This window comes from Aristolochia californica, unplaced genomic scaffold (assembly GCF_029961685.1).
Source record: "Aristolochia californica isolate CCGP_79_NKW_82.1479 unplaced genomic scaffold, dmAriCali1.0.hap1 SCAF_16, whole genome shotgun sequence".
NCBI classification, from domain to species: Eukaryota; Viridiplantae; Streptophyta; class Magnoliopsida; order Piperales; family Aristolochiaceae; genus Aristolochia; species Aristolochia californica.
Genome location: NW_027181837.1, coordinates 17,608,797 through 17,627,997, shown reverse-complemented (window position 1 = coordinate 17,627,997; position 19,201 = coordinate 17,608,797). Strand labels below are relative to the sequence as shown.

At 35.8% G+C, this 19,201-nt stretch overlaps 2 protein-coding genes across 2 annotated transcripts; both read right to left on the bottom strand.

Moving 5' to 3' along the window:
- Positions 1 to 918: 918 nt before the first annotated feature.
- LOC137952674 (polyol transporter 5-like) lies at positions 919 to 4,854 on the bottom strand. Its single transcript, XM_068799738.1, has 3 exons — positions 4,826 to 4,854; positions 2,450 to 2,553; positions 919 to 2,318 (listed from the first exon to the last, which is right to left on the bottom strand). The coding sequence occupies exons 2-3, from the start codon at positions 2,544 to 2,546 to the stop codon at positions 919 to 921; spliced, it is 1,497 nt and encodes a 498-aa protein (XP_068655839.1). The 5' UTR covers positions 2,547 to 2,553; positions 4,826 to 4,854.
- A 9,871-nt stretch (positions 4,855 to 14,725) lies between these two features.
- On the bottom strand, positions 14,726 to 17,020 carry LOC137953260 (polyol transporter 5-like). Its single transcript, XM_068800570.1, has 2 exons — positions 16,697 to 17,020; positions 14,726 to 16,333 (listed from the first exon to the last, which is right to left on the bottom strand). The coding sequence occupies exons 1-2, from the start codon at positions 16,851 to 16,853 to the stop codon at positions 14,928 to 14,930; spliced, it is 1,563 nt and encodes a 520-aa protein (XP_068656671.1). The 5' UTR covers positions 16,854 to 17,020; the 3' UTR covers positions 14,726 to 14,927.
- Positions 17,021 to 19,201: the final 2,181 nt, after the last annotated feature.

Below are 19,201 nucleotides of genomic sequence, written 5' to 3'. Positions count from 1 at the left end.
TCAAACAGGGACTTATATTATTTTCTAGCATAAAGAAAAATAACTATAGTTTGTAAATTTATAATGGATTTATAGTTTTTACTGGGGTGATTGTAAATTGATAGTGATATTTCATTTAATTTTGTTTATGGAATATATAGACAATTTTATGGAATATATAGACAATTTTATGGAGTGTTTATATAGGTATTATGTATATAGATTATGTTCAATTTTAAGTAAAGGTCATGCCGAATTTTATACAGGTATTATATACATAGATTATGCTCAATTTTAAGTAGAGGTCACGCCCAATCTTATACATGTATTATATATATAGGTTATGCCCAATTTTATGTAGAGGTCATGCCCAATTTTATGAAAAATGTATGCATAATTTTATATACAATTTATTTGATATATATTTTTTAAAAAATTTTAAATGTATGTTGAAGTTCGAACTCGGCTCGGTCTAGGTTAAAAATTTTGGGTTCGAGCTCGATAACTATTTTAGGCCCGAGACGAGGTTCGGCTCGAAGCTTGGCTCGAACATAGGCAGGTTCGGGCTCGGCTCCCCTTGATGCCACCCTAGCGACGGATCTCCCGAACCTTCCTCCAATAATGGTTCTTGCTTATTGAGCAGCGTCTCAAGATCCCCCACTCGTCCTCTGTCTCGAGGCCGATCGAAAGCGACAAACTAGTAAAATATGCCTTGGGTTGAGTATTGACAAATAATTAAAATTAAAATCGTCGAAAAGTTTCTATCGTTGGATTTGATTATCACGTAGAAAAAATACTAATTAATCTTTCCATGAGAACGATAAGTATTCTGTCAGCATTTCCAATCTTGCCTTGTTGTTGATTTAACCGTAAATTAAGCTAAATCTGACGATTATACGGACTTACGAGAATTTTATCGCTGTTCATGTCCATTGCTTACTAATCCTCATCGTGGCTTCTTCCTTCTTTCGTCCCTCTGAATCTAAAAATTGGTTTCTCAAACAGGATCTGCATTTCTTCTAGCGTCCGTCCTCGAGTTTCTGGGATGAAGGTGTAGAAGAAGACCCATGCAACAACAGCAATACCAGCGTAGAGAAAGAAGCTGCCGCCGATCGTAATGGCCTTGTAAAGCGAAAGGAAGGTCATGGCGATGACCCCGCTCGTCACCCTGTTCATTGCCGCTCCCATGCTGGCCCCCTGTGCCCTCAGTCTGAGCGGGAAAATCTCCGAGCTGTAGACCCAGGCGATGGGTCCCAGCCCGATGGAGAAGAAGGAAACGTAGGCGAGGGTGGAGGCGATGCAGATGACGATCGCCCATACGATCCTCTCTTCGTGGTAGTGATCGATGATGGTTAGTCCAAATCCCAGACCGACGAGGGAGACGATCATACCGGCGACGCTGGTGAGGAGGAGCGGCCCTCTTCCGACTCTGTCCAACAGAAAAGTTGCCACCAAGGTGAATATCGTCTTGGTGAATCCGACAGCCACGGTTGCGCCCAAGAGAGCGTCGTTGCCTTTGATTCCTGCTTTTTTGAAGATGCGTGGGCTGTAGAGGACGACGGATTCGATGCCGGTCGACTGTTGGAAGAAATGGATACCGACGCCGGCTATGAGGATGCGGCGAACGGCCGGGGTTGGTTTCCATAGCAGCTCCTTCCACACTCGCTGCCCAGCGCTGTTGCGCTGCGGGACTTCAACCACGTCTTCGGTGCAATTTTCTGGTATTCCGGCGGCTTCTTTGATGTCGCTTAGCCGGCACTCTGCTTCCTCCTTGGTGTGCGAGGTCTTGTTTAGAACTCGTCCGGCGTCTCCGAGACGGCCTTGCATTACGAGCCACCGAGGCGACTCAGGCATGGCGAGTACGCCGACGGCGAGGAAAACGGCTGGGATTGCACCGACACCGAGCATCAGCCGCCAGCTGAGGTTCTCCGGGAGCTTTGCGAACCCGTAGTTCGAGACATAACCGAGCAGAACCCCGAAGTTGTTGAAGACTTCAGGGAGTGATGTGAGGAAGCCCCTGGTTGACGCGGGCGAGATCTCCGCCGTGTACACGGGAGCGATCACCAGAGCATATCCGACGCCGATTCCGGCAACGAATCTTCCCACCATCAGAAAAGCGTAATTGGTCGCGAAGCCCATCAGAAGTGCACCAACGAAGAAGATGACGGCGGCGAAGACGATGGTATACCGCCGGCCTATCCAATCCGACGTCCTACCGGCGGCTGCCGATCCGATCAGAGCGTAGACGGCGATGATTCCCACTATGATTTCCACCTGTACGTCGCTGATTTTCAAATTATCTTTGATGAATATCGCCGCTCCACTCATCACTCCAATATCTGAACAACACGAGACGAAAATTTCACAAAAAGCCAGAAGCTAAAGCAAAAGCTTATCTTCCATCTTCGATACAACGTAAAGAACAGAAACCCATATAGACCCATTTCTCTGCAACCAAAGATGAACTCACCATAACCCAGGAGAATGGAAGTCATGGAAGCTAGCATGGTGCAAGCAGTGGCATACTTATTCCTCCCCCTCGGCTTTTCCGTCGTCTCCACCTCCATGGTCGAAGTAGACCCAACAGAAGAAGCTACCACACAGTTCTTCTCCATCGGCCTTCTGTAAGCTGTCTCTCTGATCAGTCTGTATTCAGTGATTCAAGCAGCCATGGACAGCATGAGGAGTACTAAGAGCAGCTCCTGAGTTTAAATAAGAGAAACGGGGTTGCAAGGGTTGAAAGGCTACGTCATTGATATAAGGACCAGCAGCCGCGATGATTGTCTTAATGAAATATTTTAAACGGATATTTAGAAATGGGAATTTTAGGATATTATCCAATTTTTTTAATATAATAAAATAAATAACAAAGTTTTTAATTTATTTGCACGAATACCCAACTTTTATTGGTTAACTACACATTTGTACAGTTGACATATAAGTTTTGACCCATTACATGGTACCACATGATCATGCCACATCAGTACCCAAAGAGTCATAAGAGTCATAAGCTTTGACCCATTACATCGGTAAACCACATCACACATCATATGCCACGTTATTGAATGTCCAAGTCCTCCACTTCAATTTATCTTTTTTCTACCATTTTCTATTCACTATTGATTTAAACTATTTTGTAATTTAAATTTTTAATAAAATATTAATTTCTGGATGTAAAACTTCTTACACTTTTCATTTCATTATCGTTACATTAATAAAAAAAATAAGAGTATAAATTATTTCAAAATATTTTTTATATAATTAATACTTTATTTTACTTTATACCTTAATGCAATTATTTTAAATTAATAAAATATTTAGTAAAAATAAATTTAGTTTTAATATTATTTTTTGTTGGTACAAATTTTCTTTAAAATAATTTATTTTTACCTATTTAACACCTTTTATTATCGAAATAAAATATTTTATTTTTAAAAAATAATTATTATTATTATTTTAAATTTAAAAATATAATTAACAGTTACATTTTTTATTACCTTATATATAAAAATATTTTTTTTAAAATTATTCATTTTTAAAAAAAATAATTCTTAAAAATATTTTTCAAATATATTTATTTTTTTAGAAAATAAAATTTATATTTTAAAAAATATCATAACTAAAAATGAATTTAAAATATTTATAAAATATTTGAAAATTATATTTAAATTTTTATTCGTTGATGTGTCAGGATGACATGGCATCCTTTTAGTGTGATGTGGCTTGACGATGATGGGTCAGTTGACATGGCGTAAGATTCTTCGGTTGTTGATGTGGCGTGATGACTTGTCACCACGTCATTATTCAATGCTAACATGTTACCTTTGACTGTACACGTTTGTAGTTGACCAGTCAAAGTATGTTTTTTGTGCAAATAAGTTTAAAAAATTGGTTATTTGTGTTATAATGTTAAAAAATTGGGTAACATTCTAAAATTCCCTTTAGAAAATACTAAAAAAAAAACTTATTTAGAATTGAAATCCGATATTCTAGCGAATATTTTTAAGATTTTTCTGTATCTTTTTAAATATCCCAATTTCAAATTGTAGGAAGTGTTCAACTGATCACGGAGGCTAACAATAAAAATTCATATTCACATTGATTTTTTTCAATATTGGGCTCTTGACCATAACAGATTTTTCACATTGCCCTCAATTGTTAACATTATCTTCATCATTACCTGGTTAAATTCCGATTCCTGAAACTAAAAATATTCATTTATTTCATTTGAAATTAGTTAGGAGAGTTGAAATCAAAAATATGATTTTTCTTATGCAAATTCTATTACATGTTGGATGATAGCTATGAGGCTTTAAGGTGTCCAATATGGGATATATATATATATATATATATATACACACACATAATCTTGGAATTATTCATATATAAGTAAGAATTATACACACTTTAGTAGCTTTTCGTGGAAGTGAGAAATTAATTTAAGAAGAGATGGGACTTCAAAGATGATACTAGATTAAAAGAATCTCTCTTATTATAATACAAATAACTTTAGAAACCTTCCCTTGAAAATTTGAGAGCATTTATATATGTATTTTTGGAATAGTGAATGCAAGCCCAAAAAAAAAAAATATTAGTGTTTTGGTTGATAAGTACATCCATTTGCTGACAAAAGGAGAAGATTTGACATCTTATTTTAGGCTTGTTATGATAAGTTTAAAAAACCATTAGAAGTGAGGGTGACAAAACGACAACTCGTAGCTTCTAAAAAATAAATATTAAATATATATAAGATATTATGATATTTTTTTGTGTAATGGTTTATTTGATAGTTCATGTATCTCGAGAAGCACTATTGAGTGGTCTGATACAATATCGATGGAGGTATTCACTTGAGAGGTTTCTTTGTAATTTGAAAATAATGGTTCGAAATAGAGCTTGTTTGGAACGTTCTTTGTAGACAAGTATATTAACAACAAAGCTTTGATATTTTAATCAATGTACTTGGATGGTGTTGAAACAAGATTTAATCGAGCGTATTAGAATTGTGATGGAATTGTCGACTACCTAAAGGACGAAATCTTAGTTTATGCCCATACTTCCCGTGAACTAAGTAAAATAATCAAATTAAGCAGAACTTGTATAACAAGATGTTGTGAGTTATAGGTTAATTATCGAGTATGATTTTTAATTTTTTAGTATTTATGTTGCACAATGAACACAAAGAAGTTTTCCAAAATGAGTGTAGAACCTACATGAACCCAAGATATGAAGAAAAGTTTGTTGTTCGGTTTTAACAAAAGGTTAGTTGTGTCCATCTAGTGTATAGGCCCTCATGATTATAGAGTTTATTGCATGTAAATATTCTTCAAGTCATCTAATTTATCACACGTTAAAACTCTACTAGTTTATGGCCAACTTGAAATAAACAGTAATATCCACCTTCTTGGAATAGATTCTATATCAAGTAGCAATACTCGAGTTATATAGTTAAAGGCATACACGTCCACTGTAAGTACCTTGAGGCAAATCCTAAGATTCAAAATAACATCATCGCTATAAAGAGGTATTAATTGATGTAATCGAACTATAGTACTTGGACAATAATTTTATTTATGTGTTCAAGTGTAAGTGGTTTGATATAAGCACTAGTAAACAAGGTTTTGTTTTAGCAATGTTGATATCTTGCTGACATGGTGCAACGACGACCCTTTTGTATTGACATTTCAAATAGAATAGGTTTATTACATGGAGACCCTAAAAATAGTGGTCTGTGGCGCATAGTTCATAATGTGATTATGAGAAAAGTGTTTGATGTGTTAGAGCAACAATTATCAATATCTAAATAAATGACTGCCTACCAAGAGGAGTTGTCAAATTCTCCATGTTGTCCAAGTGGATGATGATTTTTGGCCACTGACAAGGTTAGATGTTCCTACGGATCATATAAATGTACAAATAGTAGAGGATGAAGATGTATAATGGAGAGGATGTAGACAAAGTTGAGGTAGAAGACAAGTACGATAAAGAATAAGAGGAAGCTGAAGTAAAGAAGAGGTCGAATAAGATGAGGAAGAAAGCCAATGAAGAAATATAACGTAGTTAGACAACAATGAATCTGAATAATTGTCCTTGAGGGGGGGGAGATTGTATCTCAGAGATAGTATAGAAGTCAACTAATTATTATTCCTTTTTTATGTAAATAACATTATGTATGTTGCAATTTATTCACTTTGTGATTATATAGATTTATCCACACCCACTCCGACCACATTGTTTCCATTCATGTCCTCGCCAAAGAGGTGGGCACGCACCCGATAAGGCTCTAGAGTGAATGATATTATGAGAGCTGTCGGAGGATCTCGTGAAGTTTAGAGATTCATATAGGAGGGTATTGAGACGCTATAGTCCATTTTTCACTCATTGAGTGGGCCATATCCTTAAAAATGACAAGGAGGTAAAGGCAAACAAGTATAAATCCTACATGGATGATTAGTTAGCTTCTTGATCTACCTATGTTAAGGTAAATATTTCAAATTACACATTTATATTCTTTCCTTTTATTTTCTCTAACTTACAATGTTAAGTATGATAATATTTTCTGTTATTCTTTTTGTTAAGGAGAAGTTTGATATCGATATCTAAAGTGATGCAGTAGCATAAGCTGTAGGGGCTTGGCATTTTGAGAGCACGAGACTACCATGCACACACACCTATAGAGCATGAGGTTACCTCACGACACTATCGACTCCTTACAGAGAGGTTTCCTTGAGGACAAGTAGTTGCTACATGTAATTGCATTTCAGAGGGAGAGATTCCACGTAATTAGATTTCTATGAGTTGTGTTACAAAGTCTCAATTATTTTTTTGTTTTACTAATAGTCAAATTTTCATTTTTAGAGACATTCATGAGTAAATGTCAAAATGTTAGCAAACAAATGGTTTGACATAGTACTAGATTGAAGAGTTTTGTGTGTATTAGAGAGGATATGATATGCATTTAAATTTGAGTATATTTTTTTAAAATATATTACTAATTTAATACATTTAAATGCATGTGTACTTTTAAATGTGTAGGTAAAAATTACTCTAACGTTGAGCAGTTTTGGATTACTCATTAGTCCTAGAACGAGTGGATTGAGGGGAAATGAGCAACAATATGTAAGTTCAATTATAAATTTAACTTTCTTAAAATATATATATATATATATATATATATATATATATATATATATATATATATATATATTATTTTAAGTAAAAAATTATAACTTTCTTATGATATATTTCACAGAAGGATATGTAGTGGTTGATATGAGGCATAGGAGGCTGGTGAGAAAATTGATGAGTTTTTCATTGAACAAAGCGATTGTGGGGTAAGGTCTAGGTACGTTAAGGAGCTAGGTTTAGCTCAACTACCTATACCCAAGATGGCCCGATCATCTTTGTTTCAGTTGAATGCATTTAAGGCGTAAGAAGATAGGGTTCATTAGACGAGCTCTAAATCTCACCATCTTGAATTTCAATAATATGGGTTTTTAATTATTTGTAGTCTAATAATTTCTCGTCAGCATCTAATATTAAGGATTTTAATTCTTTGGAATTTGACTACCCATTCAAAAGATTGTAATATATATCTTTGTTGTGTGCAAAGTTTGGGGTATCCATCTTTACAAACTCAAGTGAACAAAGAAGTTGGATGTGATTTGGGAATTGTGGTTCAGGACCTCTCCCATCTAAAACTAGGGATCTTAAAGTAAGGTCTTCTCTCTTAGATGAGGTTGTTGCTGATGGCTATTTGTGTGTGTAATTTATTGATGTTTAGGAGAAAATAGACACGATCTAGGCGAAGATCGTTCGTGATAGGCCCTTAAGTAAAGAATTTAAGAAATAGCTAGAGCTTTTTATTCGTATGGCCTAGACCGAATATGTTGTAGGGTCAAATAATAAGATGTGTTATCCATGAAGTGTGTGTGTTAATCATCTAGTATGTCTCTTAAATAGTGAGCACCAATGAAGTATTACAAACCCATGATACAACCAATCCGGACTAACGATGTGAAGAAGATTATCGTTTGGTTTAAAAATAAGATTAGTTGTGTCCATTAAAATGGTGTTTGCTCAAATATTTCTTTTATTAAGTGTAATGACCTTGATGTCATATACTATTTCACAATTAATAGTTAGTTTGTGCCCATCGTATATTAAACAATGGTATCTATTGCCTTGTTATAGATCATATGTCAAGCAACAACTACTCAAGTTGTATCATCAATGACATGCAAATCTACATCAAGCAACTTGAGGCAAACCATACAACTCAAAATAGTGACATGATTGTAAAGGGATACTACAAGAACATTTACCTTGACTACTATGGGGTTGAAACTGATATGATCAAACTATGATATCTAGGTAATAATTCAGTTTATGTGCACAAATGCAAGTGGTTTGTTGTAAGTAATAGTAGACAAGGTTTTAGGAATGCTATTTGGTGTAATAGTGTTAACACGTCACATAATGGTGCAATGATGACCCTTTCCCATTGGTATTTCAAACAGAACAAGATTATCACATGGATGATCCTAAAAATAACGGCCCTTGACTTGCAGTTCAGAAAGCGGTTATGACAAATGTATTTGATGTGTTAGAGCAACTATTAACCACATCTAATGAAGAAAATGCCTTCCAACAAGAGTTTAAATGATAATCTCCATATTATCGAGATAGATGACATTCCGCCTAAATGTACAAGTGTGCCAATTCACATTGTAGAGAATGACGACAATGGATATGAGGAAAAAGAACAAGAAAAAGGAGGAGATGGACGTATGGTAGGAAAAACAATGAAATGCAATTAGATGACAATGAATCTAAATAACTTTCAATAGTAAACAATACCAATTTACGTCAATGTCTTTATTTTAAAGTTTTTTGTGTCATTTTTATTAATACCATTGTTGATATTGTAAATAATAATTTACAAATCATCTTACATCATGCCTTCTCGTCCACCTACCTATTACTCCCCCATCTTGCATCATATGAGGATGGTCTGACGGGTTTGAAGATGCATGATGGTGAGCCACATGGGGAGGACTATCGAGTCCTATAGACCCAAGGTATTAAAGACTACTTGAAATTTATTTTTTATTTATCATAAGCTCTTTATTATTTTGTGTAAATTTTATTACAATAGAGATACCTACACATCTTCCCCATTCACGACACATCCATCCATATCATATATATCCACTTCCACATTCATTCCATCCATGTCTCTATCTACAACCTCGATTAGGCAAGAACACAGCCCATCGATCGCTCCATAATGGATGAAGTCATGAGGGAGATAGGTAGGAAGATCTCTATGGAGTTTGGAGACTCATAGAGGAGAGCATCGGGGATTTACTCTTCACAATATCAATAATGTTGGATTGTGTCCCCTCTTTACAAGCATCAATGAATAATTTGTACTTCATCTTACATCATGCCATCTCCTCACCTCACCACTCATCCGATAGGTCATGTCCATCACAACCACATGGATGCAAGGGTAGAGAAGTTCAAGGCTTATGGTGATGATCAAATATCAGATGTGTACCTATATATCAAGATAAATATTATAGATGACTCAATCAGATTTTTTTTCATGCACCTATATTCATAAAAAAATAGTTAATATTATTATTTTTTGCCAAGGATAAGTTTGACGTTGATATACAGATTAACACGGTGTCATGACCTATCATGTATTCCATATGGGATGTTGGATTTTAGTAGTATCGGACCAACATGCACGCCTAGTAATTACACATGGAGGGTTACGCTAGCGGTTTTGACCCCCTTATACAAGGGTTTCCCTAGAGGACATACAACAATTGTGCTAGAATGTTTTTTAGGGACCTATGTTCAAAGGAATTAGATTTGTAAGGTTTTTGCTTAAGAGTTTCAATCACTTTCTTAGTTTAAAATCGTTTAATTCTATATTTCAAAGACATTGTCATGTGAATATAAAAATTGATAGAAAACACAATATTTGGTATTCCATAGGATCAAAGTCTTTTTTGTGCATCCTAGAGGAGATGGTATGTATTCAAATTGAAATATTTTTTAAATTTAATTTAATGTAAAAAATTTACACCTATGTTTTCAAATATTTAGGGTAAAAATTATTATGACATTGAGCAATTTAGGATCACCCATCAGTTAAAATATAGGTGGATTGAATGGTCCAAAGTACAATATGTAAGTATAAAAACATAAAAGTATTTTTAAAATTTTACATGCTTTATTCAATTCAAAATGCATTATTGTAGTTCTTTCTTGGTATTTTGAACAGGAAGACATGCAACGAATCTCAGGTGACTTGTGAGTCAGACTTAGTAGTAGTTTAGTCGGACTCAAGAGCAGTGGATAGATTTACATCATGAAAATTAAGAATCGTTATGAGTCGAGTATGAAGAGAAGATGAAGTCTATGCAACTAACTCTTTAGGATGAGATGTGCCTATTCTTTGCACAAATGTAGAGTTGTCATCTTCAAATACTGCCCCAGATTCACCATTGGATTTTTTTAGGTTTTATACAATTTCAATTTTCTTGTTTTTTATATTTTTAAATTTTTCAGTTTTCATATATTTTTTAATTTTTTTGTTATAATATATTTTTATAACCAATTGATTTTAATTTTTTTATAATTATTATTATTATTATTATTATTAACAACATGGCAAAACATTAAATCAAGAAAATTAATAAAAATAAATTTATATCTTTTGCCATCGAAATTCAAAATTGTTGGCAAAAAATAATTATTATTATTTTTAAAAAAAGTTTAGATATTTTGTCAAAAAATTAAAAATTAGAAATATGAAGTCATAAACTTTATGGTAGCAAATTGGAAAATTCTTCGATATAGTTCAAATCTTGTGCCTTTGAAAATTACCAATTCGATAACATAATTTGAATTCTATGTCACAGAAATGGAAACTTCGATGGCACAGATTGAATTCTATGCCCACAAATGAAAACTTTGTTGGCATAGTTCAAATTCTACGCCAGTGAAATTGGAAATTTATTTGGCAGATTTTGGACTATATGGCAACGAAATAAGAAATTTGAAGGCATAGTTCATGTACTCGACTAACGCTTTCTAAAATTTGTTGTTATATTTTTTAGCTATGCCACAAAATTTCAAATTCTGCTAGTGTTGGAAGATGGGCTCAAGCCCATAAACTCAAGACCAGAAGCCCACATGTAAAAAGAGTGGCATATGGGTAAAATATGATACATTCCATAAAGATGGCATAAAGATGTAAAGACGTAGTCCTTTTATGTTTTTTGTTTTATCAATTTGTAACCCTCAAGGCATTGTAAAAATATATATAAAAGTATTGGCTAAGAGGTAGAGCACTGAAGTCCCCTCCTCTTTTTCCACAAATTCGTCCAATCTCCCTCTCGCTTGGTTGATGTCATCTCTCCTTTCCTTAATCCAAACTTTCTCCCTCTACGTCCTTCTTCTTCTCCTCTCCTTTCTCTGTTCTTCTTCTCCTTCCACGTTATTATATAGTTCTTCTCATGGGATCCTAAATTCTATAGCTTGGAAAAAGTCTACCAATGAAAACGCGACAATAAACTATCCCAAATAATTTTTCACTAGTGGAAGTTCTACTAGTGAATTTTATATTCCAACAAAAAATTTGTTGGAATAAACGTATTTCGTTGTAGTGACTTGTATCTTCTAAATGAGTCAAAAACTTGTCACGAATTTTTATATGAGTGTTACTGGAGATATTTTGAGTATTTATTTCTTTTTTGCTGTTGTTGTTGTTGTTGTTGTTGTTGTTGTTGTTATTCGTTGCGTGGAGGAGAAGTAGCCACTAGAAGACTAATTGAGTAAGACATCCTTTCTTGAGTTGTTTATTTTCTATTTTTATCCAACATGCATATAAAAACATGATTTATTTTTTAGATTTGAGTAGTGGAGATTCAAATATACAACATACTCGGAAGTCACTTCGATATTCTACTAGAAAGTGGAAATCTAGAGATTGGAAGTTTTACTTGAAAAACTTGCAAGTCGACCACATGTACCAAATTAGATCCGACTATGTTAATCAAATCAAGAAAAAAAATATTTATGAAAAATATTGTTTATTTTTATTTTATAAATTAGTTAAAATTATTTAGGGCATTTGATATTTGTGTGTAGAGTTTTTTTTCCCAATATTAGTTGGAAAGTTGTATTATGTTAGGATAATTGAAGATGTGACAACGATTGTGATTAAAAATTTAAAATTCAAAAATAAATTTAAGGTAGATCAAGATTATATAAGTAAGCCAAAATTATTAATAATAAACTATAATTCGTTTTTACTTTAAGTTTAATGCTTAATATTCTAATACATAAGAAAGTTATAGTTATAAATAATAAAAATGTAACTATTATCTTATTAAATTATACTGCGATAATAAGTAAATAAATAAGTTATTTTTTAAAATATTAGTTATAAATAATAACATACTAAGAATAAATTATATAAAAATAAAAGTTATTTACTTTCCAAGTTTGCATATTGATTATTCACAGTGATTTGCTTCAGTGCTTGTTTTTAAATATAAACTTTAGATCCCACTTTGGCTACTTTTCTACCACATCATGTTCATGAACCAATTCCTCAAAATTGCTTAGATAAATATTAACAGTAAGTATTAATTGGTGTTACAATATATTTATTTTATCCTAAAGTTGCAACTTATATTTTATTCTCCTTTCAAAAAAAAATATACTTGTGTTTTCTCGTAAGTTTAAAGGAAGAGAAAAGAAAGAGAAAGAGAAAATAAAATAAAATAAAATAAAATAGGTTTATTTTCTCTTGTTTGAATGATTAAGGAAAATAAGAGAGAAAATGGAAGATAAAATTAGTTTCTTTTGTTTGGATACAAGTAGAAAAAGAAAAAGAAAAGAGAATTAGAAATATTTTAAAATTTTGATGAATAAAATTTTCTCTCAACTTTCTGAGAGAAATTTTATTAACGAAGAGAAAAAGTGATTTTCTCTTTTATTTTCTTTTCTCCCAATGATTATTTGTTGGCAAACAACAACAAAAAATTCAGAGACTGGCAGCAACTCAAGAGAAACCAAACTTGGGGGCTCATCATGAGATAGTTCAAATTCACATTTTAAAGTATTTTCTGTACAAATTTATTTTTAGGAAATTGCATCTCTAGGAGGAAAAGAAGGCTCTACCTTTCAATTTGGATTCTATAGTTTACCTAACACACCCTAATCAGTAGCAAATTTAGGACGGGTGAGTTGGCTTAGGATCGAACGTACCCCTTCTATTTTCTGTTAGTTTGTAGGCTTGAAACACCTGATCTGACTTGAGCGAGTTGACTAGGATTTGATAGGGCCAAGTCAGACTCGGGTCCAAGTTAGAATTACATGCTCTCATCTATGATTTGATGACCAATATAAGGAACTAGTTCATAACCCTAAAAGTTATGATGGGTTGTGGTTCTCCAAAACCATCACCAATGTGCCCACCCAAATCTGAAAGAGCGGGAAAAAACTGAATTAGAGTCATACCACTATGGGTCTATTTGGAACCCCTGGAAAAGAAAATAAAAGAAAATGAAAATTTTCACAATTATTATTTTCAAAAATATTTAATAAAAAAAAGATAATTATTAAATTCTCTTTTTCAGTAACTATTTTTGTGAATAATAATAGTCAAATTCTGATTCTCATTTTTTTTTTCTTTTCTTTTCTATGGTGTTCCAAACAGAAACCTACAAGTCTGACATAAGTTAGGCCAATTTCTGCATAATAAAGCTTATTCAAACCAAGACTCGGCCAACTGAATGAATCAGGTACCAGACTCATCACTTGGTACCTCAAAATGAACCCAACTCAGGCCTATAGTCTCTAAAAAAGGGGTTCTGATTTTCAAACCGAAAGAATCACCCCACTATTAGCTTTTCGAAGCATATGAACATATTTCTCTTAGTAGCCAACTCAAGTTCAACTCAACTATCTGCCTAAAAGATCGAGTCCACTCGCCTGAGACGCGAGTCGAATCCACAAATCATATAACCATTATCCCATCCAAACTGATCAAGCTAGAGGCAATTAATCTAAATTGATTTTTAATCTTTATGTTACTTTGTTTAGCCACAATCTTAATTGAACAACCTCATAGGAACGGGGTCGCCATTTTTTAATGGCTTTGATCATGAAGCAACAGTCTATCTTCAATGGGATTCATAATCACACTCTGAAGTCAAGCAAAACGAAGACGAGAGAATCTCAATTCGTCATCTTTGTATATTTTATGTTTCGTATCTTATCTGAGAGATCTGGCTTCATGGGAGATAGAGACCTGTGTCATTGACCTTACTCGTCCATCAATAAGCACTTTTATACGTTACCTCTTCTAATGCACGTCAAAAGAGATGGGCTCGTGATATATAATATTACTGGTTGGGTTTCTTGTTCTAAACGGCGGATCTAATACGAAAAATCAATGGTTATCTTAACAGGCGTTGATCAATGGCTTTCCGTCTCGTGTATCACTTGATAAGCTTTGATGCTGAGACATGAATAGTATCCAATGATCGTAATAAAGTATTGATCGAGACTGAGCACCAGATTGAAATTACATTTGGCTCGTGATTTGGTAGATTTTGCACAGAGCTAGAGGCTGGACTCATAAAGGATCCTGTCCTTTAGTTTTGGAGCCGATGAAGGAGACAAGAAGCATCAATTTATAAATGGACAAGAACAGTGAAAAGGAAATGATTGGTTGTCAACGATTTCCATTTTCTTGAGGAATCTTTTCATCTCATATCGTGTCTTTTCTTTTCAGTTCGCATTTCTCCATTTTTTTACTCAGATTCAGAGAGAGGAATACTAGTACAGTAGGTTGAACTTCCATCTTCTTCGATCGTTCAGCTTTACATGGATTTTACTGGTTTGTAAGACTATCACTACTGTTGGCCGTGCCCATTGATTGCCGTCCCACCATCCTCGTCGACCGATTTGAATCTCGATTTCTCGAACAGTGCCTGCATGTCTTCCAGTGTCCGGCCGCGAGTCTCCGGCAGGAAGGAGAAGAAGAAAATCCAGGCTAAAGATGCGATTCCGGCGAAGAGAAAGAAGGCTCCTCCTATGGTAATGCCCTTGGAGAGAGAAATGAAGGTCATAGAGATGACACCGCTCGTAAGTCTGTTCGTTCCCACCGCCATGCTGGTTCCCTGCGCTCGCAGGCGTAATGGGAAAATCTCCGAGCTGTAGACCCAAGTAATCGGCCCGAGGCCGATGGAGAAGAAGGACACGTAAGCTAGAATGCAGACGATGCAAATGGCGATGGCCCACATGACCCTTTCTTCGTGGTAATGGTCCGCCATCGTCAGTCCGAAGCCTAGACCGACGAGGGAGAGGATCATTCCGCCGACGCTGCTCAGAAGGAGAGGGCGCCGTCCGATTTTGTCGAGCAGAAAGGTCGCCACCAGGATGAATAGTGTCTTCGTAAACCCGACTGCGACCGTCGCTCCTAAAAGAGCGTCGTTGCCTTTGATTCCGGCTTTTTTGAAGATGCGAGGGCTGTAGAGGACGACGGCGTCGATGCCGGATGCTTGCTGGAAGAAATGGATTCCGACGCCAGCGATGAGTATGCGGCGGACGGCGGGGATTGGTCGGATAAGCAGCTCCTTCCACACTCCCTCCCCGCTGTTGCGTTTTGGGACGGAGACGACATCGTCGGTGCAATTTGCAGGGATCCCGGCGGCTTCCTTTATGTCTGCAATTCGGAGCTCAGCCTCTTCTTTGGAATCAGATGTTTTAGTGAGCACCCGTCGGGCGTCTCCGAGGCGGCCTTGCATGACCAGCCACCTAGGAGACTCCGGCATGGCGAGCACAAACACAACGAGAAAAACCGACGGAATTGCACCGATGCCGAGCATAAATCTCCAGCCGAGATGCTGTGGGAGCTTGGAGAAAGCATAGTTGGAGACATAACCAAGCAGAATTCCGAAGTTGATGAACACTTCAGGGAAGGAGGTGAGGAAGCCCCGAGAAGCCGCCGGAGAAATCTCCGCCGTGTAGACTGGAGCAATCATCAAAGCATAGCCTACACCAATTCCGGCGACGAACCTTCCGAACATTAGGAAGGCGTAATTGGTAGCGAAACCCATGAGCAGTGCCCCGACGAAGAAGATAACGGCGGCAAGGACGATTGTATACCTCCGACCTATCCAGTCGGAGGTCCGACCGGCGGCCGCCGATCCCAGCAAGGAGTACACGTTTAGGATCCCCGCCAATATCTCGATCTGCACGTCGCTGACCTTCAGATCATCTTTGATGAAGATCATCGCCCCACTCATCACCCCAATATCTGAACAACAGAGCTGGAGAATTATTAGACTTCTCTATCAATCCAGAAGAAAGAGAAGAAGTTACTTGCAGTAAAGAAAAAAGAACAGTTGAGGACGAAAACTTCAGAGAGGGCAACTAACACTCAGAAAAACAAAAAACAAAACTCGATTTTCTCTACATCTTATAAGCAGATTGGCCAAGCCTATAGGCACAAAATTACCAGAAATATATACGATACGGAGTTTGAAGCCAAGAAAGAAAAAGAATAAAGAACACGAAGAAGAACAAAGATCGAAATTTCACTTAAAAAGACGTGAAATAAAAAAAAAAAAGAACAAAAGCTCGCAGTTTTTCTTTAACTGGAAAATGGGGATGAACTGACCATAACCCAGTAAGATAGAAGTCATGGAAGCAAGCATCGTGCATGCAATCGCGTATTTGTTCCACCTCCGCGGCTTCTCTGGTGTTCCAATCTCCATGGCCGGAACAGTACCAACAAAAGACTCAGGAAGACTATTCTCCTTTCCCTGAGCACCCATTTCTCAACTGAACTCTTTCTCTTTCCTCTCCTTTACAGCAGTGTATAATCTTCACCCTTTTTTTGAGTTGAAAGAAGACTCTGAGGGAGACTTAAGTCGCCATTGACAGCTCTCTCTAACTAGTAACGAATGCTTGCGAGCTTAAATAGACAGAACTAGCTGGTCTCTTGCTGGAAGCTTACATCAGTAGCGAGGTAGGTAAGGCCCCCTCGAATTCGTGGCCTCACACTATAATTACGGAAATACCATTGAAGATTATTCAAATTTCTCGTATGGTGACGGTTGGCTACGAAATGACCAAATTGTACTTTGAAATGATTCGTTAGAGTAGACTTTTTTACAAAATTACATTTTCATTTAATTGCTCTCGTCAATTACCTTTTTAGTTAGTTAATAATTACTCTTATTTATCTCAAACCTCAAAGATAATCTATCGTTCAATCCTTTTAAGTCCCTCAACGTATAAACTTATTGCTTGCCAAAAAATAAACATTATTGATGGAGGGGTTTGCTCTTTCTATTAGGTCTATTAACCTCGCTATTGTTCGTTAGTATGCTCTATTGCAACGTCTTGGACTTTTCTATGATAACATGCAATTCAATAGCACTAAGCCTATCAATATATTCTCTTTATTTATTTTTATAATTTTTTATTTTTGTAGTTTTAAAAGTAGGTTGGAGCTTGAACCCGGCTCGAACTCGAGCACAAACTCGATTAAAAGTCTTTGACTCTAGCTCGATTACAATTTTAGGCTCAAAGCTGAGCTCAAGTTCGAAGTATTCAAATCAAGCCAAGTCGGAACATATGTAGGTTAGACTTAACTGGATGACACCCCTACCCTAAACCCGAAACCTTATATTGTTTCGTTTGTCATTCATGTATTTGTATCTATTCAAATCAATTATTTTTTAAGCATTCAAGATCAGTTTACTTGCCTGGTTAGTAAACAGGTAAATAAATGGAAAATAATTAAAATTCTTAAAATTAGAGAAAAAACATGAAAATATGTTTATAATATCAAAAGACGATAAAAATTAGATGTCAATAAAATCGAATCTAACTTGCCATGACTTCACACATGAAAGCAAATCTTTTCTACTTAAACTATTATCACATGAAAGCAGAGGGATGATTAAATAACAACAAATCTTACTTGCCATCACTTCACACAATCAAAATTTTCGATTGAGTGAGTTTGTTAATGGCTTACTCACTTAGTTCAATTCAACTTAACCATCTCGTCAACAAAGCATGGCCTCTATTTTATTCGAGTCGGTCTTAATTTTAAAAATATCTTCATCAAAAGAAAAGAAAAGAAAAGAAAAGAACTTTTAGAAGATTATCGACTTAAACAGAACAAAGAGAAGTAGCCCCTTTTTTGGAATGAAACAAAAGTAGACATATAGATAGATGCAAGTCCAATCCGGGGCCAAAGTCTGTGTCTACATTGAAGGGTCAAAAGAGACGGGCTGGATTATTTATGGGACTACCTCTTCAATGTCTTTTACACAGGATAGAGCCTAGGGATGAGATTTGCGTTTGGGTTGATGTTATTGGATTAATATTATATGTTTGTAAACTGAAAGGCCGGAATTTGTGTGATTCCTTGAGTAAAAAAACACCGGTGGAATCTGGAATTAGACAGATTGAGTTGGCGCCCATGAGATGCCAACTGAGAGTTCAATAGATTAAGGTTTGTTTGAAAAAGGATTTGGGGCTCTGGGCCAGATTTTGAAGTAGGTAACATAATTATTATTATTACAAAGAGAGTCAGTGCCTCTATCATCTATGTCCGGCTGGCTGTGCATCTTGTGACAGCAGACTCTCCTCTTTGACTGTCTGGGACAAGTTCTAATTATTGAATGCAAGAATCTCGGACCTGACCACGCCTCAACAACAATAGAGACCTCTGCGTCCACCCTGTCCTAAATTGTCAACACTAGTGTTTAGGGGTGGCAAAGGAACCGATCTGGTTCGTAAAAAGATCAAGCTCGGCTATGTTTTGGTTCGATTCTGTTCGATTTGAAAGCTCTCGAATCGGCTTGTTTACTTAAATGTAGGGTCAAGAGTCAGGAGTTGGGCCTCGAGAGTGAAAGACGCCGAAACCTTTCCATCTCTAGTTGGGACGAAACCTCTCCACCTCCAGTCGGGATGAAAGGCGAAATCTCTCCATCTCCAGGATATGTTGGTTTTCGACTTAGAGAATATCTTGGAGAAATAAGTGATTTGGAATATTTGGAATGTAATTTTCTCTCGATAACATCCAGATATTCAGAAGTGTTTCTTATTTCAGTCACCATGATCTTCAACTTCTTCAATTCCTTCCTTGTTTTGCCGAATTTGGGTG